General features: G+C 39.1%; 1 protein-coding gene across 1 annotated transcript; it reads left to right on the top strand.

The window, feature by feature from the left end:
- The first annotated feature begins 915 nt into the window (after positions 1–915).
- Positions 916–23,426, top strand: gpr83 (G protein-coupled receptor 83). Its single transcript, XM_023265746.3, has 4 exons — positions 916–1,457; positions 4,581–4,706; positions 13,010–13,143; positions 16,920–23,426. Exons 1-4 carry the CDS (start codon positions 1,017–1,019, stop codon positions 17,635–17,637), a joined length of 1,419 nt encoding a protein of 472 aa, XP_023121514.1. The 5' UTR covers positions 916–1,016; the 3' UTR covers positions 17,638–23,426.
- The last annotated feature ends 1,742 nt before the right edge of the window (positions 23,427–25,168 follow it).

A 25,168-nucleotide genomic window follows, 5' to 3' on the forward strand; every position in this document is an offset into this window, starting at 1 on the left:
CAGCTGACGTAGTGTTCACTTGTCTTACAGTGATGCCGTGCCGCTATCTCACAATGATACAGAAATCTTCAACAAATCTATGGATCCAGACTACAAGCCAAATAACTGCCAAAATCTAATCAGTTAGTCCTTGTGTCATTTATGACCTTCCCTGGAAATTTCATCCAAATCCCTTTATCCGTTTTTGAGTGATGTTGCTGACAGACGGACAAACGTACGCCGATCGTCACATAACTCTGCCGTTCCTTGGCAGAGTAAAAAGAAGAGTTCTGTAATTTTACATATATTTATTGTTAAAAGAAACATTTTTTTATAATTTCAGAAATTAGCAAAAGTTTGAATGGGTTTCTGTGATTATATAACCTCTACAGTCAGTGGTTGGGCACAGCTCTGGACATATTCCAGAGCTGCGCTTGCAATCATAGTGTAATTTAAACTCTAATGTCTGCATCAGCTGATTTTAAACTAAATTCAAGTTGACGTAACTTCATTTTTTTTCTTTACCTTGAATTCAGGATTTTAGGTTGGCTACACTATCTTAACGCTAGTAATTAAGAATAAATCTGATTGTAGAGGAAAACGTTAATTCCCCCAATTCAATGTAGTTTGTTGATTGGACATAATGTAATTACAAAAAAATAAATAAAAAAATTAGACAAACTTTTGCGCTGGAATTTTTAGTTTTGTCCTTTGAGCATAAATATTATTTCTAGAATGCAAAGAGAAATTTAGGCTTTAGGTCTAGTGAAAATCATAATTTCAGAACCTAATATCCTGTTCAAACGCTGCCTCAGCTGGAGTCTCTCTCTCTCGCGCACACACGCGCGCGCGCGCGCACACACACACACACACACACACACACACACACACGCACACACTCTCTCTCTCTCACTCTCTCTCGCTGAGGCTTTAAAAGGCAGCCACAGCTGAGTCGCATCACAACTTGTTGCTCCAGCAGCATCACTGACACACGTGGAGCGGCAGCGGGTGTTTTCAGTCCCTCGGATCCGGCGGAGATGAGGTCTGCAGCGGCTCTTTGCTTGTCTTTGCTCCTCGGTATGATGTGCAGCTCTGACCGGGCAGCAGCGCGACTGAACGACTCCTCTCTCCTGGCAGAGTCTCTGTTTTCCCACACGGAGCGCCTACTGAATGTTTCGGGACAGCCGGGGAACCGGACTTCGGGCTTTTTCCTCCTGGACTTTGATGAGGAGACCCTGGAGGGCTGGCGCTCTCTGGCCAGCAGGAAGAGCAGCGGAGAGGAGTCGCAGTGGGGCGGCGTGAAGGCGCTGCTGGTGGCCGCCTACTCCCTCATCATCGTGGTGTCCCTGTTCGGAAACACCCTGGTGTGCCATGTGATGATCAAAACCAACAGAACCCAGACCTCCACCCGCTTGTTTATTCTGAACCTGGCTGTGGCTGACATCTTCATCACGGTCCTCAACACACCTTTCACTCTGGTGAGATGATCTCTCAGTCAGGATGCCGTTTACTTTGGCTTCTGCAGCTCATCAGGCAACTTATCTTTGTGTACTTTCAAGAAGCAGACATGTTCAAACCAGCCTGTGGTTTCAGGTTGGCTGTTGAACTGTTTAATTAGACGGTAGATCATAATAAAACTAAATGTAGTCATCATGCATGGGGAAGGGCTTCTCTTCTGCACACCGTTGCATTTTGGGTGCTAAAACTAACCGCATGTGGTGTAAGAATAGGAGTGTTAACACCAAGAGATGGTGCCACTAGTGTCACCACAGGTTTCCACACAAAGTGCTTTACAGAAATAAAATAAAAAATGCAATAAAACAGTGCAAACAACCCGCACCCCCATAGTTATCAATTAATAACTTCTAAAACACAGGGAGAAATTGAGCTATCCTGTATAACACATACCAGATGAGATAAAAATGACTGAGATAAATACCCAAAGTGAAATAAAATATCTATTATTAAAATGGAGATAGACATAGAAAATAAATACATGAAAAACAACATTAAGAAATAATAAAAATGAAGTCATAAACATTAAATACATGAAATAAATGGAGAAATCACTTCATAGCAATAGTTTTAAGAGATGAATAAATAAAATCTCTCAAATCAATCAAAAGCCTGACTAAAAAGGTAGGTATTGAGTTTGCTTTTAAAAACATCACAACTCTGATGCTCCTCAGGTCTTCTTGAAGGCTGATTCAGAAATGTCGGCTGTAGGGGCAAAATGCTGCCTCACCATATGTTTTTGTTCTGGCTTTAGGCTTAATTAAAGACCTGAAGGTTCTGGAGGGTTCATAAGATAAAAGCAAATCAGATAATTATGAAAACCATTTCAGAACTTCATGAACTAATAAAAGGATCTTAGAATCAATTCTAAAAGAGACAGGTAACCAGTGCAGAGAGTGTAAAGTTGGTGTAATGTGCATTTTGCTGTAGTTTGAGTGGATGTGTAGTCTTTTTAGGGAGACCAGACGGGAGAGCATTGCAGTAGTCAATTTGAAATAAAAGCATGTATTAGTGTCTCTGTATTAGTTTTAGAGAGGACTGGTCGCAGTCTGGCAATATTCTTTTAGGTAATAAAAAGCCATCTTGGTACTCAGCTTTTTGCTGTGAACTAATCTTGTTTCTCTGAGCTTCAGTTCCTATGACCAGTTCTTCAGTTTAGTCCTGGTTGAGCAGTAAGATGTTCTTTGCCATGCATGATTTAACGCCTAAAATACAGTTAAAACAACAAAAGAGTTGTGAATTGTACGCAGTGTGACTTACTGTTAGATGCTGATAGATTCTGTCTGTTATGGATCATTTATAGTTGTAAGGTTTGAAGTGAGCTTCCAGGGCTTCTACAAACAGCTGGGAGCCACAAATTGAACTACACTCACTGTCATCATTTTTATTTATTTATTTTTACAGGCATTTGTAATAATTTTTGTAGAAGAATAAAAATAAAATTTGTAATAGATGCAAGATTGTACAGCAAAGTTTGTAAGGCTGATTTTAAAGAGTCTGTGTACCGCATTTATACAAAAAAAATGCTGCATTTCTGACAATGTCATATGGGGGAATGGACAGCCTTGGTGGAGTACTGTGTTCTCGGAATGCTTTTCTTCTTGTGTTTTTTCTTCTGTCACTTTGCTGCTGTGATGTTGCAAATTTTCCCTTGGGACTAATAAAGGATATTCTATTCTATTCTGTTCTATTCTACTACAGTTTTTCTCAGTCGCTTTGGTACATTTCTTAGATCAGAATTGAAATTCTCAAAATTACTTGTTCAATCTTCAGATCACTGTCACTTGTGCACATCAAAAAAGCAGTTTCTCATTACTTTGAACAAGTTGCAAATGATTTGATACATCCATGCAAATGATTCTGTACAATTCTCTGCTGTTTCCTACATTATCAACTGTTTGTCATGTTGATTAAAATGCATTGTAATGGGTCTCCGTTGGATAGTGTCATCCCCCACAACATTTAGGCATTAGTTCATTGCATAAGTCTTTACATGCAAAATGGTTGAACAAGTTGTCAGAATATATCAAGGATATTTCTATACATTTCCATTAGACTTTTTTGTCTAAATCTGTCCTGAATTGGTAAATTGCTCCCAGGTGAATCTTGACTTTTTCTAACAAAGGGGAAATATATGAAGGGTTACGGTTTCCTGAAATCGCTCAAAGACACGAGAAGATATTCGTGATGTGGATGAGAATTTGTGGTCCAACAGACAGGAACATCAGGAGGTGTAGGAAGACTGTACTGTAGTTCCTACAGCACTGCATGTACAGTTTTTGCTAAGGAGATTGTCCTATGTTCACATTCCTACTTTTGTTTTTTCTTTGTGCTATGCAGCACTGTTTTCCTTTGTGTATCATAATGACATGGTCTGTCAACAAATTACAACATAAACAGTAAAAGCATAAATGTGAATCTTGTCCAGTCTCTTGCAATCAATCTCCCACATACACTAAGGTGTAACTTATAATTTACAATAATTGTCATCAAAACTTTAGCCATAGTTTACATCAGAACATCCCTCCAGAGAACACTGTTATAATGACAGCATGACTAAGTAATTTGACTGTCCTATCCATCCACAATGACACAAGGACTAGTCATTCTGATAGCACTGATGTGTTCATTGACACCGATGTTTACTTTTGAGAGATGAACTAAGGATTTTGAGCAAGAGGCTGGCTTTTGCAGGTAATCTGTGGTGTTTTGCTATTTGTAAGAATTGTTTTGAGAAATGCACTTACTGTTTTGCAAATGTCGAGGATGATTCGAGAACTGCACCAAAGTGACTGAGAAAAACTGTAAAATCACACAAACTGTATCATTAGCACTTTCAGTGATTTTATATTCGAGTTGAACAACCAATTGACTGTGCCTGTGCTTTCACTTGTACTTCAAAGTTGCTTTCAGTGAAACCCAGACATCAGAGTTTCAGTGAATGAATTTTTTCCCATCAGACCCATCTAAAACTAAAGCATCTACAACAGCCGTTATGACATGATTTGTTTTATCTTGATGTTTAGATGAGCAGAAGTTGGACATGTGATGCATGTACATGATCTGCTCTGTGTGTGTTTTCATAGGTTCGCTTCATGAACAGCACCTGGGTGTTTGGGAGGACAATGTGTCACATCAGTCGCTTTGTGCAGTACTGCTCCCTGCATGTGTCCACTCTCACACTCACTGCCATCGCTCTGGACCGCCGAAAGGTTTGTCCAACTCAGGGCAGGAAGCCCCGATGCTCATTTCAGTTAGAAAGTCATTTAAAAAGGGCAATTGCCAACCTTTGAAATGCCTTTGTGATGCCTGAGGTAATGCACAAAAGTGGGCTTAAAAAAGTACTAACATTAGTGTCATTCTTTACCCTTGCTTGTTACTGATCGTCTTGACGGGCGTGGATATACGCATGTCAGTTTAAACTTATGCAGATAATGAAATGCGATGCATGTTAAGAGTCTAGACCCATACTACTAATTCAAGCAATTTCTGTATTTTTATATATACTACTGTTCAAAAGTTTGGGGTTACTTAGATATGTCCTTATTTTTCAAAGAAAAGCAATTTTTTTCAATGATGATAGCATTAAATTAATCAGAAATCCAGTCTAGACATTGTTAATGTGGTTAATGACTATTCTAGCTGGAAACGGCTGATTTTTAATGGAATATTTCCATAGAGGTACAGAGGAACATTTCCAGCAACCATCACTCCTGTGTTCTAATGCTACATTGTGTTAGCTAATGGTGTTGAAAGGCTCATTGATGATTAGAAAACCCTTGTGCAGTTATGTTAGCACATGAATAAAAGTGATTTTTCATAGAAAACATGAAATTGTCTGGGTCACCCCAAACTTTGAATGGTTGTGTATTTTTATAAAAAATGACGGTGATCTCAACATTGAGTAGCACTGAGCACTGAGGTAATTTAAACCCCATTAGATAATTATTAAGTCCACATTGAAAGGTTATTTAGGTTATACAGACTAAAATGTTAAATTAAGGCAAAATAGTGCTCCAGATTTTTGTCTGACTACTTGCTTTAATCAAGTTTGAATCATCAGTCTATAAAGTTTTTTTTTAGTGCAGTCGATTAAATTTGTTTCTATAAAAAACGTTTTCAATTTTAAATCCAAATAATACAGACCCAGCTGCTTCAGGCCTCAAGAGAGTGAGTAAAATTACTTGTGTAAAGCCATCAAACAGAACAGAAACCTCAGAAATCTCCTGCTGCTTTGGTGACAGAAAAATCTCTTTTCTCTGCCACATTGAGAAGATTAAAAATTAGCTGGTTTGTTATCATGGTGATACTTGGACCCTGATAAATGTAATGTGTTTTGTGTGCATCTCATAAGACAAAGATAGTATCTAATAAAGAGACAAAAGGAAAAGAATATTGCTTCTTTTGGGAGTTATGCCATATGTTAAGCCAAAAAAAAAATCACCTAAATGAACAGATCGAACACAGTTGGTGTCCGTCCACATCTCCCATCATCCAGGCTGTTGAATCGTAACAATAGAAGCGGTAGTCATGGGATTACCAGCCTTTTAGAAATACCACCTCCAGGAGATTTCACATCGGGTTAACATGATTGATAATATATCAACTCAGTAGCTCTGGTCACAACTTGCTGCTTGCTTGGAAAAGGAATGATATTATCTGAACTTTATGATGTGAGAGCCGTCTTACCGCGGCACAGAGAGGGAGGAAAACATCACCCGATGCAGGTGAATTTTTCCGTGGAATGAAAACGTTTACCCTGACTGAGAGTTTTCTGTCAGCCTGACACTTATTTCCTGCTGTCTGTGGTTTCATTGCTAATGGACGAAGCATCAATTGTTGATTAATTAGCAAATTCTAAAGCCATTAGTTGCAGCTTACAAACACCTTGTACCTATGTGTCATGCATACAGCTGTAGGCAGCTATTTGGTCTCATCCACAGAGATTTCTTTTGCAATAAAAGAAGTAAATAGCATAAAGACTAATTTTATCAGATGTCTGTGGCTCATCCTCGCAAGCACAGCAAGTACAAATCTTTAAAATGCTTAATCAAGGCGTCCTTCTTTCTAGAAAATAAAGAGCATTTTATTTTGTCTTGTTATATCTAAAGGCAGCAATTAAACTGTGAGGCACCTTCCTTCTGCTCTTGTGACGGTAGCTGTGGTCATAGGAGCTAAAGCACAAGTCAAGATATCTAAGGACACTGACTGTGCAGGTTATAAAGTATAATCTTGTTTTACAGCTGCGTGTAAAATTGTGTTTCCCTGGATGAATCAGAAAGGTGTAAAATTGTCAGAGTCCCAGCCTGGTCCCCTGTCTGCCTTCTCTTCTCTCATCTCCCTTCCTCTCCTTTCCTCCTCTCCCTCTTTTCTACCTGCCTGTCTGATACCTCTCCCCACCTTGCTACGCTCCTGGCTGCTCCTGCTGGTTTGGATTATTGGACTCAGCTACATTCTTTCACAGCTGATTTCTCATCAGCAGCAGATAAAGCCAGGCTCGTCCTTCCCCTCGTGGCCAGATCATAGCGCCTGTTGCGTGAGGCACTCCCTGCTGGTCTGCTGCATCTACCGTCTGTCAGCCAGCCACCCTGCTTGCCGCCTGCCTTCTGTCTTTGATCCTGTCCTGAATAAGGAATACAACGACCTTTTGAATAAACTTGCCCATTTCTATGGGTTATGGAGAAAAGCGTCAGACCCTCAGTTAGCAGAGGTGTATGTGTTGCTGGCATGCCGTGAGGTTGCCCAGAAGCCTCGGCTCACTCACCTTCTGCCTGAGTTTGTCTCTGAGCTTGTGAACTCACCTCTGACCCACCTTATAGACTTGTCGGATGGCTCTCTGCCTGCTCCTGAGTTAGCTTGCTCTCAGCCAGCTAGCCCCCCGCCCAGCAATCAACCAGAGCCTGCTTCCCAGCATCCTGTTGGGCCACCAGTGGGAGAGCTTCCCCGTCGGAGACGCGGCTCCAGGAGAGACCGAACCTCGCCGCTCTGTGGCGTTACTGAGGTCTCGCCACTGAGCCCGGCTGAGGTCCCGGCAGCATGCATCACGGGGGTTTCTCTGCACCAGCCCTGTGGCCTGTCCGTTCTTGAGTGGGTCGACACCGTCCCTGTTGGTTCCGGGCGGGTCGACGCCACCACTGCTTCAGTTCTTGAGGGGCCCAGGGTCACCCTCTCTGTTCCTGACGCAATCAAAGCTGCCTCATCAGTTGCTGAGAGGCTGATCACCACTTTTACCCTTGTGGGGGCCGAGATAACCTCTTCAGCTCTTGAGGCTCTTAAGACTGCCGTTTCTGAGTTTGAGGTGCTCAGAGCTGCCTATGTGGTCCATGGAGAGTCTTTGGCCGTCTCTGCTGATCCTGGTGTGCTCGGAGCTGCCACCTCAGTCCTTGAGGCGCTCAATGCCGCCTCTTCTGCCTTGGAGGGGCTCGATGCTGCCTCACCTCCAGTTGGCAGTTGAGCTTGCCTCCTGCCATCTGGACTGTGGGAAGTAGTACATACATAAACAGTACAATTTTTTTGAGTTTTAAAATGTATTCTTAACTCAGAGTCCATCTATAGGCTGTTTATCCTGTGGAGGTTTTAATGGTATCAAAGAGTTTCCACTTTAAGGTCGTCTTATCTACATTGGTTTAATGCATATTTAGGTCCATTTAGGTAATTGTCAAGGTTACTAAGACCTTAATCCCACTGTGCCAGAGTTCAAAGTCTTGAAAAGTAGATTTATTTTACCCCATCATGGTTGGTTAGTCTCTTCTTCTACATAGCATCTCCTTTTGTGGCAGCTTTTCTTCATCCTTGCAATGTTAACACTTTTTCTTAACCACTTAACTTTATGCTTCCCTGTGAGCAGTGCACCTTTTGTCTATTTTTGTCAATTGGCTTTTACAGCAATGTTAGCTGTCGCAACTGTGTTAGCACTCTGGTCTTAAAGAAAAGTGTTGCTTTGTCTGTTATGACTCCAGAACAATAAGTTATATAAATGCTTTTATTGAAAAGAAAAAAAGAAAAAGAACAAAAGGGAAAAAAACAACACCTAAACAACATCTCAGCCTCACCAGGAAATCAACAATGCTGAAAAAAGTGCTAAATTAACTATTACTGTTACTACTATTAACAGAAAAGATGCAATTTAAAATGTCACCACCCAAAAACAATTTTCTGACATGTATTTGAAGATTTTTCCACCTCCGACCACAACTCCTCCGCTACTTTTGAGCGGTATTTAGCGTATTTGAGTGTGCAGGTGTCCTTTTCTTTGAGTATCATTCAGGTTTGGTCTACTTTTCTGTGTGCACATTCAAAAATAATATAAATTTTATGCAACGTTGACTTTGTGCTCCTGCCAAGGCCATGTTTTCAAGCATGTCCTGATATCAGAGATGCAAAAAAATATTGTTAGTAAGTCATGCAGAATCATTTTAGATGAACTTGCGATGTATACTGTTACACTGTGGGAATTTGGATTTGTTTATGAAAAACTCTGCCAATCTATCATGGATCCAAAGCATTCCAGCTTGCTTTTTGGTTATTAAAGTAAACTTAATTGAATTTAAATTTACATAGTGTGATATCATTAAAGTGCAATGAATGCATAGTCACCCACTTTGGTATGCAAAGACACAGTACAGAGGTGATAATCACAGAAAGGATGAGAGCACTGGTTTGATGTAAAAGGCTGTGAGTGCAGGTCTGCATACTGGCTGCTAATGCGCTTGTGATCAAAAAGCTTCTGAAAAAGAAAAACTAATTCATATGGTGACAATAATGAGACACACTCAATCTCCATGGGAGAAATTAACAGATGACGAAGCAGCTGGTGAGGCACAATAGTCACTAATCACATACTATCTTACTCAGGTTTGGCTGGTGATTCATGGTCTTTTTGTAAAACCAGAGTTTCAAAATGATTTAACGTCTGTGATATGTTACTTCATGAAAACATTTCACTGAAGCAACAGGTAGTTTTTCACTTCTGTTCGTTGTGCTCCCACGCCATAAATGTAGAGACACAACCTTTGTTCATGTCGCTAATAACGGCTCTGATGACTCATGTAACCAATGATCCATCCATCCATCATCCATACACCTCTTAATCACTCGGGTCGCAGGCTGGAGTCTATCCCAGCTGAATTAGGGCAACAGTCACCAATCTATCACAGGGCTACATAGAGAGGCATACACTCACACTCGCATTCAGAGTTACCAATTAAGCTCGACTGTGGGAGGAAGCTGGAGTACCTGGAGAAAACCCACACATGCACAGGGAGAACATGCAAACTCCATGCAGAAAGATCCCGGGAAGGCCGGGATGCAAACCAGGGATCTTCTAGCTGCAAGGCAAAAGTGCTAACAACCAAGCCACTGTGCAGCCCATGTAACCTATGATGTTGGTGGCAATTACTTTTCCCTGAACTGTGACTCCATATTTCATCTTGTCAGACTCCAAATATAATAATATTCAGAATTAATAAAATAAGCCATAACCTTTGGAGAATCTGATCAATCTTATTTTATATTCAATACCGTTAGATATATTTAGACTCTAGAAGTCTCCATTGTGTTTTCTCTTTCAGTGTCACAAAGTTTGTTTTGCTTATTAATACGCCTTTTTCTTTCGTATTAATAACAGGTGCTGGGTTATCAGCTAGGTATAAAGCAGTCAAAATTCTTAACACACCTACTCATGGAAGGTTTCTTTTTCTTTGTATTTTTTTTTTTCTTCAAAGTTCTTCAAAGTAGCCACTGTTTTGATGACAGCTTTACACATTATTGGGAGCATCTGAACCAGCCTCATAAGAGAAGAGCTTTATCTGCAGTTTCTTGCCTTTTTGTTGTGTTTCTTCAGACAATAACAATTGTTGTGCTGAGGTATTGTTACAACACAACAAATAGTGATATTCAGCTACTGTGTTCACACGTACTCTTGCAAGTGAGAAACAGCATTACTTTGACTTTAAAATCTGAAAGTCAAACAGTTCAGAAAGAGGAAAAAAAAGCTTCTTCAGGTAATGAATGAAGCTGGCTCCTGTGAAAAATGCCTCACTTACCTCTGCTGCCGAGGATAAGTTCCTTACAGTTACCAGCCTTGATAATTAGCAATTAACAAATAAGAGGAAGAGAAGTGCTCAGGTCAAGAAACACAAAGAATGGATCAAAGACAATGTGGATTCTGTGCTTTAATCTATAATTGAAAATGAGAGATTTGCGTGTTTCACTTGTTTCACAAGTGTTCACTTGTCATAGTTTTTTTTTTTAGTTAGTTTATCGTTTATTTCATTCACTCACCAAAAACAAATAAAACATAAATACATATACAATAAAGATATTTAAATGAAAGGGTGGCAGAAGGAAGTAAAACAAACTTATCAACATAAAATCATTGACAAGTCATTGTCAAGTTACGCTGTTGAACACAGCCATCTACATAGTTTATATATATATATATACACATATATATATATATATATATATATATATATATATATATATATATATATATATGTATATATATATATATATATATAGTTACAGTGATGCTGTGCTGTTATCTCACAATAACACAGAAATCTTTAACAAATCTGTGGATCGAGACTATAAATCACATCACTGCCAAAATCTAATCAGTTAGTCCTTCTGTCATTTCTGACCTTCCCTGAAAACTTCATCCAAATCCGTTAGTCCATTTTCGAGTAAGGTTGCTAACAGACAGACACAGACAAACCAACGCCGATCATCACATAACTCCACCGAGGCTCCGCCTCTTTGGCGGATTAAAAAGAGGAGCTGGTTAAACTTTTGATATGATTGCATCATACACATGATGGATTGTGGCTTTCCAGAATGGAAGAGCCATATTTAGAAGAAGTTTGCATTGGTATATAAGACGATGTAATGCTTCAAGTAGTCAGTTAAAATCTCAAGATTTTGTTTATGTTTGTTCTTACAGCCTCTGTATTGAATAAACATTACTGGTATCAGACTCTGAAGACCGCTTGAAGACTTTTTCTTGAAAACATTTTCAAGATTTCCCCTTTTGATCTAGAATTGATTTTTGACTACATGTTTGACGAAGCGTCCTGATCATCACTGACCTTCAGCAGGCAGACGAGTCACAACATGATGACTTTGCTGGTCCCATCTTGTTTAACTTTAGCGGGATCATCATAAATTTTCCAACAGGACAATGATCCAAAACACACCTCCAGGTTATTTAATAGTTACCTGACCAAGAAGCAGAGTGATGCTGCGTCAGAGGATCTGACCTTCACAGTCACCCAACTGAGATAGTTTGGTTAAACCACAGACTGAAGAACACTCAACCAAAAAGTGCCTCAGTGTATGTGGAAGGTTTTTCAGTCATTTTCAGGTGACGCAAGATCTCATGAAGGTATTTGAGGAGGAAGAGTGTGCAACGCAAAAGGTGGCATCACTGAAGGAACCAATATTATAAACATGTTGCTTTGTTTACACTTTTTAAAATACCTTGTTACATAAATCTTATTGTGTTATTTAATAGTTTTGATGTTGTCAGTTTTGTTTTATAATGTAGAAAATACAAAACATATTGAAAAACCTTTGAATGAGCCTGTGTGCTGTTGTTAGATGGGGATTTTTTTTCTTTTTGCACTGCTTGCTAATATACAGCAACAAAGCAGGATTAAATATTGTGAAATTAAAATGCAAAACATGATTAACTTACACAATTTTGAACACTGTTGTTAGCCAAACTACTAAGTATATAAAACAATTAAGTCATTACACCTGAACCAACATTACATGAAAGCACGGCATTGTAATGTAATGTGGTAATAAAATAAACATGCTCCTCCAAAGCCCTCTGAAACTACTTACATGCTGTATCTGTCCACATACACAATTTATACACAATCTTTACCTCTTTGAAGTTGGAAAGCTGGAAAAATATGAAGGCATTTTGAAAGATGGTTAAGAAAAACTGTTTAAATGTGAAATCTTCAAGGTGCTAAAACCAGAACTAAACACAATTTCTAAAAAAAAAAAAAAACAAAAAAACCTGCAACACGAGAATTTTGCAGAAGCAAAATGCATCAAAAACATTTATTCTGATGCTTTTGATTGTGAATGAAGCACAGCAACAAAATTCAATGTTTGCGCCTCACTGCACTCAGAGGAATGTTTTTGCTGCCCTGCCTGATCAGTCAGCACAGTTGACTGCTCATCACTAAATAACACTCATGTTCGTAGGAAACAAACGTGAAAATATAATTTTTATACCTGAGAGCACAGGTGGCTCCTAACAGAGCACAGATTTTTTTTTTTTTTTTTTAAATAAACAGCAGTATGAGGTAGAACACTGTTTTCTACTGGTTGCAGCTGTAATTGAAAAGATCTTTCACAAAATAGCATGTTCTAATCTTCTTCTCTACAGTACAAATTGATCTATGTTCTGTTATTCCCTGTGAGACACAGATGGTTGATATTGATTTGTCCTTGTGTATGTGTTTGTGTTTGAACTGAATGCTGTGTTTTTTTTTCTCAGGTGATTTTGTACCCTTTGAGACCTCGCATGTCTCCAGCACAAGGTGGAGTTTGGGTCACTGTTATCTGGATAATGGCCAGCTGTTTCTCCCTCCCACATGCAATCTACCAAAAACTCCTGACATTTACGTACAGGTAAAATAATACACCATCATACATGCCAGTAAGGAGAGGTCACATTTAATTAGAAAAGCACTCAAAGAGCGCAGCACTCTGCCAAGGCTGCTCATTCCCCCATATGGCGTTGTCAGAAATGCAGCATTTTATGTTATTTTTGTTAGAAATGCAGCATTAGTTTATTAGTTACTCATAATCAGAAATCACGGCGACATAAAATGGGGCCATTTGAGATAGATGTATTCACAAACAAAATGACCTTGCACTGATCACAGGTGTATGTTATGCATGTGTACGTTTCGTATGGATACCAAGTCATGTGACCTAAATATGTTTTACTTTTTATGGACATTTCAGTTTGTAAAAGATGTGAAATTGTAAAGCAAAATGAGCACAACCTTTGTCTTTTGCTCTCTGGGGTTTGATTGAAACAGTATTGGCAGTGAAATGTAGAAAAAGCCTTCACCAAATCACTTCACACAACTTGAGTACTGCTGCCTGTGCATGCCAATCTGGTACAGTTTTTCTCAAATGATAAGACCCTGTTCCTGAAAAATAGCACACATTTCCCAACACACTGCACACTGTTTTCTTTATTTGAACACAATTCACAAAGCACTGCACACTTGTGTCAAAAGTGCACTTTATTGTCAAAATCTGAACTTTGTTTTCAAAATTAAGACACATGAAGCAAAACTAGGACACTGCACTGCTAAATACAAAACACTCCTCTCTCACTGTGTTTTCACATGAAGTGTAAAAAAATGAAAATGATACAGTCCTCAAAAATGACAGCTTAAACACAAATGCATCCTATAAATGAATCAGAGGGGGCCATTGCAGTGCCTGACTGTACATTATAAAATAAAAATAATGCTAGACAAAAAATACAGCACTGTATTGTACACAGTACAGACAACATGGAAAGAAAGACCTAGTGTGTCTGATCCAGCCCTGACATGCATCAACAGAAACATCACCACATGCCAACACCACTGATTGCAAGAGATTTTCCCAAAGTATGGCTGCTGCTCATATACCTTCCACCTCCATGTACAGAAGAATTCTACTATTGGATTCAGAAAGGGAGAATATGGCGGCAGAAAAACCACAATAACTTGAGGGTTCATATTGAACCGTTACTGAATCAATAGTCCTCTATGAAAACAAACAAACAAAAACCGCGTCTTCTTGCCAAACGCCCTGCTGCACCTGTGTCAGTAGACCCTCTAAGTCCATCTAGGAAAGTCAACAAATGCTGGGTGTTGTATGAGTCCAGAACTACATGACAGTGAATTACTCCAAGATTGCTTATTGCAGCACAGAGGGTTACGTTGCCCCACGCTGACCTGGATGTTGACTACAGCTCGTTCTCCAATGATGTTGCTCCCTCTTCTCCTCCTCTTGGCCAGGTTGAAACCAGCCTCATCCACATAGATGTATTCATGTGTATCATCAGAATCCAACTGAAAAACTCTCTGGAACAAACACACACCAAACAGAGAAAAAGTCAGTCATGTACACTTTCTGTAATTTTACCAGCACTTGTGAACCAGAATTATGCATTAGATTTTTTACAGTATTCTCAGAACATTTCTGACTGCTTGTATTGTTACAATATAGACATGTCACTGAAGTGACAAACAACATTTACATACCATGAAAAGTGGTCCAGGATCAGGTCCATGGGCAGGTCCAGGTTCTGGTTCTGGCTGTGGTCTGGGTCGTCCACGTCTTCTTCAACATGACCTCTTGCTCCTCTTACATCCATTCTGAACAGCTAATTCTGCTTCCCAGCAGGTTTTATAGTGTGCAGTTCATTGGCAAAAGTGTTTTCAGCTTTGACCTGTTGTGTCTTAATTGTGACAGCAGTGTTGGAACAGTGTCCCAGTTCTGATTCCTAGTGTTCACTTTTTGAAAAATGTGTGCTATAAGTGAAAAGTGTGTTCAAATGAGGAAAAAACATGTTCAGTCTTTTGCAAAAGAGTGCAAGAGTTTCTGAAACTGTGTGCAAACCGTGAATAGTGTCCAGAATTTTGACAGCAGAGTCCTGTTTTTGAGAAATGTGTGCAGTCAGTTGGTGGCTGTGTGCAGTGAATGGAAGTTAGTGTCTTATCAATTGAGAAAAACTGTAATGCGACTGCATGCAGTTCAGACTTTCTGAGTCAGTAAGATTGCTGTGACGATTTCAACAAAAAAAGTGTCCAGAGTGTTAATTCAGACATGAAGCACATTCAGATGCCGTCAGAAAAATGGAAAACGGTCCTTGTCTGAAAAGGGCTTTACTGTGACATCAGTGTATCCTTGTAATCCCTGTAATACCTGGCTGGTTCCTGGTTTCAGTGGCAGGTTCACAGTTAATTTAAAGCTATTACAAAGAATGATGTCAAAATTCCGATTTAAAGATATCTACCAAGTAATCATTAGCTAATGATCTATCAATGCAGGATCTCCAAGTCTCCTCATTATAACTCATCATTACATACTTCTTCATTCAGAGTTATTCAAGACTGTTAACCAGTTACTACTCACATTATTACTCCGCCAAGGAACGGTGGAGTTATGTGATAATCACCATATGTTTGTCCGTCTGTTTGTCTGTTAGCAACAATCCTCAAAAACGGACCAATGCATTTGGATGAAATTTTCAGGGAAGGTCAGAAATGACACAGAGACCAACTGATTACATTTTGGCAGTGATGCGGCTTATAGTCTGGATCCATGGATTTGTTAAAGATTTCTGTATCATTGCAAGATAGCAGCACGTCGTCACTGTAACTATGACAACAAGTGAACACTACGTCAGCTGCCTGCTGACAATCACATGATTGCGATCCTACTACCAATCGAACGTTGCAGTCTTATCTGTTGGAAATGATACAAGAAACAATTGATTAAATTGTGGGGGTGTTTCTGAGTCCCATCAATTTCCACCGTCTGCTACATATTTAGGTCACGCGATTTGGTATCCATACATAACGTACACATGCATAACACACACCTGTGCTCAGCACAACGTCATTTTGTTTGTGGATCCATCTATATTAAATGGCCACATTCTATGTTGCCGTGATTTCTGCCACAAATTATTTCAAGATCTCAGCTGTCAGAAATGATACAACGAATGAGCAGCCTTGGCAGAGTACTGCGCTCTCTGAGTGCTTTTCTTGTTGTGTACTGTACTGTAAAGTTGTCTTTTAATTTATTTTCATGTGACTATAAAAAACTATTTCAAAAAATTTGCAAAAAAAAAGAAAAAAATTTCTTTCTTCAGCTGCTCAGACATAAAGATTTAGTATTCTTTCATTATATACAGTTGGGATATACACCCATCTATCCATCCATTATCTACACACCGCTTAATCCTCATTAGGGTCGTGGAGGGGCTGGAGTCTGTCCCAGCTGACTTGGGCGTAGGTAGGGGTCGCCAGTCTATCACAGGGAAACATATAGAGACAAACAATCACACTCACATTCACACCTATGGACAATTTAGAATCACCAAATTTAACCTCAGCATGTTTTTGGACTGTCAGAGGAAGGCGGAGTACCTAAAGAAAACCCACACCTGCACAGGGAGAACATGCAAACTCCATGCAGAAAGATCCCAGGAATCTTCTAACTGCAAGGCAACAGTGCTAACCACTAAGACACACACAGAAATAATTTGAATATGTCACAATTGCCACAATAATAATTTCACTATTTTATGACATTTTGTAGTCAAAACAGTAAATCAAAAAAACAAAAATGATCATGAAAATCATCTTTCTCGCCTCACTTTCCTTCACCAGTAAGGAGAAAGAGCGAAGCCTGTGCATCCCAGACTTCCCAGAGCCGTCGGACGTCTACTGGCAGTACATCGACCTCCTGACCTTCTTCCTGCTTTACATGCTGCCCCTCCTCATCATCACCGCCTCTTACACCACAGTGGCCCGTCGGCTGTGGCGCCACAATGCCATCGGTGACATCACCACAGATCAGCACGCCACCCACAGAAAGAAGCGCCAGCGGACGTTGGCCATGCTGCTGCTGGTGGTCGGGGTGTTTGCTGTTTGCTGGTTTCCCCTCAACTGCTACGTGGTGCTGCTGTCCAGCCAGGCCATCCACTCCTCCAACGCCCTGTACTTCTGCTTTCACTGGCTGGCGATGAGCTCCACCTGCTACAACCCGTTCATCTACTGCTGCCTGAATCCCACCTTCCGCCATGAGCTCCGGCTGCTATTTGGCAGGTGCAGGAGGAAACGGAGGGTGGTGGTCGGGATGGAGCTGGAGCTTCGCCCTGCGACTGCCTGTGCTCCCTGTCATAGGCCCGCCTGGCCAGACGGCCACGAGTCCTTGAGGCCGAGCCATGGTTTGTCACATCGGGGTCAGGGCTCCTCGCAGCAGAGTCACGCTTTGCCCAGTCAGTCCCACAACCTGAAAAATGATCATGTGCTCTTCACGGCCCGGCAGGCCCTAACAGGGAGAACTGACATCCTCTCAGTGGAGCCCATGGTGGCTATGAGCTGACTGGAGACGACTGCTACAGTTCTGATAGGACAGATATGAGTATTTGAGATTTTACATCTGTTTCAGGATATCGCCATGTTTCCAAAGAAAGCTAGCGCAGGATTTCAAAACCAGCAGAAAAAGAGGAGAAGCTTTTTTGATGACTTTCATTCAGAAAAGCTTATAATAGTTTCTCCATGTTGACATGGATTTTCTCTCACCATGCTACTTTTTTCCATTCTTTTTTGAGGTGCATTGTTTGTCGGGTACTCAGCCTTTAAAAACAGAAGTGCGTCGTCTGCCTTGGAGCTTTGGTGATGTTCCTCAGCAGATGGAAGTGATCCAGTGGTTCAGGTTCAGTTATCTTTTTTTTTTCTGAGTGCTTCTAATGGCTTTTATAATTCTCTGAATAAAATCCTAAGCATTCATTTTTAGCAATGGAAACATCCTGTTTACAAACTGTAACACTGACATTATGACCTGGTGTGGGTGCAGTGCAATGTGAGACTGTTTTGTGCTTTGCTTTGTTTAGTTTGCATCAACAACTAAAAGCCCGTCAAAAAGAGTCTGTTGAAAAATGGGTTCAAACTTTTGAACCCATTGGATAACTGTTGGTTTAATGTTTATTGGCTCATATTTAGGTTGTTGCTTTAGAATATGGGTTTTGATTTTAAAAAAATTATAATGATTTTGTAGGTGTTTGTAGACGTGCTTAATGGTACAGTCCAACAACAAGCATAAAACACAGAAATGGAAGATTAGAATATTGAGTCATTGTTTATTTTTGTACAAAAATCAAACTAACCAAGACATGACTATTCAAAATGAAATTGTGAGACAATTATCCATTTGTAAAATATCTATCCATCCATCCATCCATCCATCCATCCATCCATCCATCCATCCATCATCTATACACCACTTAATCCTCATTAGGGTTGTGGAGGACTGGAGTCTATCCCAGCTGACTTATTGTGAAGACAGAGGACACCCTGGACAGGTCATCAGTCTATCACAGGGCCATTTGTAAAATAAATGAAAAAAGTAACTTAATGACTGTTTCAAACCCCTTTTTCATATGATTCATTTTGATGATGTGTCCTTTGTTAAAAACATCTTATGAAACATCTAGCATTGATGTGATGATGGTGTTCTGATGTAACCGTGCTTCTTTTCTTTCTACAGCCTGTATAGGCTTGTGGTAGCGAAGCCACAAAGATAATTTTTTTCAAGAATCTTTGGCAAACTGTGACAACCCCCACTCCCCCTCAACAAGCTCTATCATCAACTGACAGAAGATTTTCCTTTAGAATTCTGGTTTGCCATTCTGCACACAAGGACAGATTCTCAGTGGTCTTATTATGTTGACCTGCTGAGAATAAAATCATTTCATATTTATCTGGAGGCCACTTTGAATGGGCCCTGCTGCCCATGCTTTTTTACTTTGCTGTTTGACTTTTATTTACAGTATTTACAGTTTTTCTCAGTCACTTTGGTACATTTCTCGAATCATCCTCAACATTTGCAAAACACCAAGTGTATTTCTCAGAACAATTTGTACAAATAGCAAAACACCACAGATTACCTGCAAAAGCCAGTCTCTTGCTCAAAATCCTCAGTTCATCTCTCACAAGTAAATATCTGTGTCAATGAACTTGTCAGTGCCATCAGAATGACTAGTCCTTGTGTCACTGTGTGGATAAGACAGTCAGATTGTTTAGTCATGTTGTCATTATAACAGTGTACTGTGGAGGGATGTTCTGATGTAAACTATGGCTAAAGTTTTGATGACTATTGCTGTAAATTGTAAGTTAGTCCTTCCTCTGTGTGGGAAACTGAAAGACACTGGACAAGAGTCACATTTATGCTTTTACTGTTTGTATTGTAATTTGTTGACAGACAATGTCATTGCGATACAGAAAGGAAAACAGTGCTGCATAGCACAAAGAAAAAACAAAAAATAAAAGTAGAAATGTGAACATAGGACAATCTCCTTAGGGAAAACTGTACATGCAGCTGTAGGAATTACAGTACAGTCTTCCTACACCTCCTGATGTTCCTGTCTGTAGGACCACAAATTCTCATCCACATCACGAATATCTTCTCGTGTCTTTGAGCGATTTCAGGAAACCGTAACCCTTCATATATTTCCCCTTTGTTAGAAAAAGTCAAGATTCACCTGGGAGCAATTTACCAATTCAGGACAGATTTAGACAAAAAAGTCTATTGGAACTGTATAGAGATATCCTTGATATATTCTGACAACTTGTTCAACCATTTTGCATGTAAAGACTTATGTGATGAACTGATGCCTAAATATTGTGGGGGGTGAGACTATTCAACAGAGACCCATTATAATACATTTTGATCAACATGACATAAACAATTGATAATGTAGGAAACAGCAGAGAATCGTACAGAATCATTTACATGGATGTACCAAAGCATTTGCAACTTGTTCAAAGTAATGAGAAACTGCTTTTTTGATGTGCACAAGTGACACAATGATGTGAAGATTGAACAAGTAGTTTTGAGAATTTCAATTCTGATCTGAGAAATGTACCAAAGTGACTGAGAAAAACTGTAATGACTATGCACAAAAACAAAAGTAACATGAAACCAAAAATAGTTCTTTAACTTAGCATCTTTTTGTTAATCTCAGTTTATAGTATTACTGTGTTGTTTAGGTTCTCTGAGACTAAAGCCGATAGTGACAGGATGATAATATCCTAAACTGACAACCTAAACTACACTATGACACATGTCCAGTAGTCGTTATCTTTAAGGGACCAAAGACTGCTCTAAATTTGTCATCATGTAGCTGCTACTGCCACCAGCATCTAAGAAACCAACCAATAAAAACTCATGAAATTGTACAAAATACACTGGTGAAAATTTCACAAGTAAAGTTTGAAATGAAGTTTAAAAATATTGACTGTCTCTCTTGCACACTCAAGCCAAAACAATGAAGGCATAAAAGTAGTTGCGACTCACTTCTTTGCTATCTTACTATATTTATCAAATGTGAGAGCTCTCATATCTGCTTTTTCATTTAGATGGCAGAGCTATGATTCACCGTACATTCACTGCACAGTCTGACATCAATCAGTGGAAATCACAGTGTGGCCCAGAATTAACTGGTCCCTTTTTGTACAGCGTGACATGCTGATAACTTGTTTGCTTTTCCTTGATTTCTGTCATATACCACTGTTCAAAAGTTTGGGATCACCCAGACAATTTCATGTTCTCAATTAAAACTCACACTTTTATTCATGTGCTAACATAATTACACAAGGGTTTTCTAATCATCAATCAGCCTTTCAACACCATTAGCTAATACAATGTAGCATTAGAACACAGGAGTGATGGTTGCTGGAAATGTTCCTCTGTACCCCTATGGAGATATCCCATTAAAAATCTGAGAGAACACAATGGATAATAGACTGATTAAGTGGTAGTGTGCAATTAGAACTGTGTCGCTAAGTAACTCCCTAAAGTCTTTGAGAACATGATTAACACATGTACCTTGATGAATACGGACATGAATTTCCATATATAAACAATTATTTTGTTCATTTATACTGCAGTTTGCAGAGAAAAGACAGAGACCCAACGACTTCAAGTATAAACAAAGAACAGTTCTGTCTGTGCTGAAACCTGGATGTATAATAATCTCACTCACAATACACCTATAACCATTTTCCCATTTTCCTAACCTTTTTGTGTATTACTTTGGCTATTTATTGTGAAATTTTACTCAGAAGTATCTGCAATTACATGTGGATTGTAAAGATTATCAACTAGGTCTGATCTAATCAAATCTAAGACTCAAACTCTCACTTTTATTCATGTACTAATATAATTACACAAAGGTTTTCTAATCATCAATTAGCCTTTCAACACCATTAGCTAACACAATGTAGCATTAGAACACAGGAATGATGGTTGCTGGAAATGTTCCTCTGTACCCCTATGGAGATATTCCATTAAAAATCAGCTGTTTCCAGCTAGAATCATCATTTACCACATTAACAATCTCTAGACTGTATTTCTGATTAATTTATTGTTATCTTCATTGAAAAAAAAAACTGCTTTTCTTTCAAAAACAAGCACATTTCTAAGTGACCAAATCAATGTCAATATAGGAAATGAGAATCGCTCCCCTAAACTCCCTCAACTCTGGTGTGGATTTATTTTTTTTTATTTTTTTTAAAACAATGATAATAATTTTGTAGGTGTTTGTAGACATATCACATTCAATGTGACCAGTAAAGAAGGGGTGATACTGTCGTTTGGCAACAGCAGAAAAACATTTTACCAGTTATGTTACCTTTGGAATTCCCTGACAACAGACATTTTACAGTTCAGTTGGCATTTCAGTGCATTTCTCACACACACTTATTATCAGGGTAATACAGAGAAGTATTTTATATATGCCTAGGTCAGATGTGAGAAACTGCTTTTTCCAGTTAAGAATGTGAAAATATGTTTCTCAGTAGCTTAAAAGTTTAATTCTGGAACCTACACACCAGAGGATGAGGCAGTGCTTACAAGCTGAGGCTTCCTCACAGCCGGCCAATCAGAAGAAAGACTCTATCTTTAATATTGTCAAATATATTTATGCATGTAGGAATTTTAAAATTATTTAGTGCAGTTGGGTGGCAATTCAATTCTACTTACAGACCAAGTACAACCATCTTCTTTATGTCGTATTGCCCACATATTGAAATATTATGCATTAATGTAAAAGCTTGAAATTAGGTTATACTCAAGAAAATAATGTCCAGTGTGGTGCAGTGGATGCCAGATTGGTAGGTACATCCATATTTGATATTTTTATTTCATATTATTTTCTAAGTATTTTGGTCATTTTTGTGTGCAACTCAGGAACACATCATCATGTCCTACAGTGTTTACAGAAAAGGAACAATCTCTATCGCTTCTTTTCAAAGACAGAATACAGAAAAAAAATACAAGAGAGGCAAAGCTGAACATATGAAGGATTTCTGCTTTTAGAACTGGTATGACCAGTGTTCTTCAATTTTTTTCCCCATCTATTTAAAGACCTTATTCATGGTTACATTACTCTGACATTGAAGGTAAGCAAACTGCATAGGCCTGTAATTAATACACATAAAAATCTGTGCTAGATACATGTCCTCACCAATTTTGAGATTCATTTTCTCACCCCGAGTCATTGTTGCCACAAAATTGTGATCAAGTTCATACATACAAGTGTGTCATCATAGCACAACATCAGATACAAGAGTGTGAATTGATTAAACAACAATTTTGTGCAATTTTGTCATAGCTATCACCGATTTTTGTGTGAAAAATAAGTGTTACATGTTCTCAGTTTTGGAGGTGTAAAGTTATTGTGCTGGAATGAAACATGTTGAAAGTATATTTTTGCCAGTGTTTTTGTTTGTTAGTTTTTTGTTTGTAAAAAAACAAACAAAGAAAAAGCCTAATTTTATGTCTAAGAAGGAAAAAAATACAGGATTTGTGCATACGCATGTGTGTCTACTTGTGTTCTGTAAAAGTAAAACTGGATATGACTTGATATTTCTCCCCTTAACTAACAAATTATTTACTTAATTTCACTATTTCTGTAAATAATCAATGTGATAAAATAACATCTTTGCAACTTTGTCTCACTTCAGTGTAATGTTTCAGGTATGTGAAATGTTGTTTATGCGTTTTTTGGTGTTTCTTTGTTTTTGAACATCTCTTAACTGGAATATTTTGCTGTCCTTTGTAAAGTCTTACCATCATGGCACCCCTGTAATCTACAAGATAAAATATAATAAATAAACACGTTTTCTTTGAAGGTTCAGATTTTTTTTGTTGTTTTTTGTAGGACAATAAAAGGCGCTGATAGAGTGATTACTGAAACATAACCTAATGCATTTTTAGGAAAATGGAGTCTGGACATTTAATACAATTAATACATACGAAGTAAACTGCTGTCAGGTTTCAGCAGAGTGATCCAACATCCATCCCAGAATCACTTTTGAGAATTTTGGATCCACAGGTGAGTAAAATTTGAGAAAATTATGATCATTGTTCGCAGTAACAGTCCCATAGAAATGGTCACCCACTCTACTGTCCCAATAACTCTGAAAAACCTCCACTTGATCCAAAATGCTGAGCCAAAGTACCGTCAGGAACCCGCAAAAAAGACTGAATTCTATACCAGAATAGAATTTGAAATCCGAAGCCCTTAATGACCAAACTCTATCTGTATTTTAAAGACCTTATTGCAATAAATTATCCTAACAGAGCAGTTTTAGATTATTGGGTTACTTGTGTTTCCAAGAGTTGGTGCGTGTCTAAGTAGGGTAGGTTGTGTTTCTTCTGTTTTTCCTTTTTTCTCAGGTTACCCCCAGTGGGAGTGCACCTGCAGCTACTTAACAATCAGTGGAGATTGTCAAAAGCCAAGCCACCCTGATTGTCAGTCAGTGGGCCAGATCAGCAGCTTGTGTGCTGTGTTGGTGTCTCGCATCTGTTAAAAGCCAAAAGTGTGGTGTAAATAAGCTTGCCTTGTGTTGAGTTTAGGTTTTTTGTAGCTAAATAATGTTGTTGTTAATATACAGTTTTCCTGCCTCTTTACCCGGTTTTGTTTTCTTTATATTTGTTACTCCCTTCATCTCCTAGTTCTCGGGACATAACATATTTGGGGGCAACTTCGTTGTCCGACTGCACCTGAATGCACCCAATGACGTCAGTTTGATCTTTTGATTGTATTTTGTTTGGACTTGAAGAAGCTTTGAAGACGTTTCCTGATGCCGGAGGAGAAGACGAGCAGCTTTGTACCTGTGCGGTAAGGAGACTATGGCCGTTTCTCAGTACGTGTAACTGTCCGTACTTGCGTCCTCACGTGCTCGTGAAACGTCATCATCAGACTGCATCGTCTGACCAGACCAGGGGTCAGCAAGCCGCGGCTCCGGGGGGGGATATGTATATATTTTTTTGGTTTCTGTAGGAGGACAAACATGACAAACATTCTTAACGTTTTCCAATGCTGTAAAAATGTGCAAAATAAATAATAAATTTCAACATTTCTGTCAAGGAAGATTTGCGTCATAGCCTGCGACACAAGTTTCGGCGCGGCGCGGTGCCAGACAGGTGGCTGTTGTAAACAAACCGGCGGGTGTGTTATGGGCCATGGATCCCAAAGGTAAAAACAGAAAAATAGCTGACGAGAACAGAGGATTTAAGGAAGAACGGACCGAATTATTTGCTTTCATTTCCAATGCGGAAGGATTGCCTGCATGTTTGCTCCGTCATGAGAAGTTGTCCAATAACAAAAAGAGTAATTTGGAAAGACATTTCCAGTGAAGGCATGCTAAATTTGCAGCCGACCACCCAATTGGGAGTGAGAGAAAAAGTGCGATTGCAGTACTTCTGGAGAAATTAGAGGAGCGCAAAGATAGATTTAAGAAGTGGATTGCATCTCCAAACTCCACTACTGCTGCAAGTTTTGTTGCAACCCGAGAGATAATAAAGCGTGGAAAACCGTTCACAGATGGTGATTACATGAAGGATTCAT

This window comes from Amphiprion ocellaris, chromosome 4 (genome assembly GCF_022539595.1).
Source record: "Amphiprion ocellaris isolate individual 3 ecotype Okinawa chromosome 4, ASM2253959v1, whole genome shotgun sequence".
NCBI classification, from domain to species: domain Eukaryota; kingdom Metazoa; phylum Chordata; class Actinopteri; family Pomacentridae; genus Amphiprion; species Amphiprion ocellaris.

Bases quoted from the DNA above. Each gene is read 5' to 3' on its own strand.
- gpr83 (XM_023265746.3), top strand. From the start codon at position 1,017: ATGAGGTCTGCAGCGGCTCTTTGCTTGTCTTTGCTCCTCGGTATGATG. The intron at 4,707-13,009 runs GTTTGTCCAACT...TTTTTTTCTCAG, and splicing joins TCGCTCTGGACCGCCGAAAG to GTGATTTTGTACCCTTTGAG. The intron at 13,144-16,919 runs GTAAAATAATAC...TTCCTTCACCAG, and splicing joins CTCCTGACATTTACGTACAG to TAAGGAGAAAGAGCGAAGCC.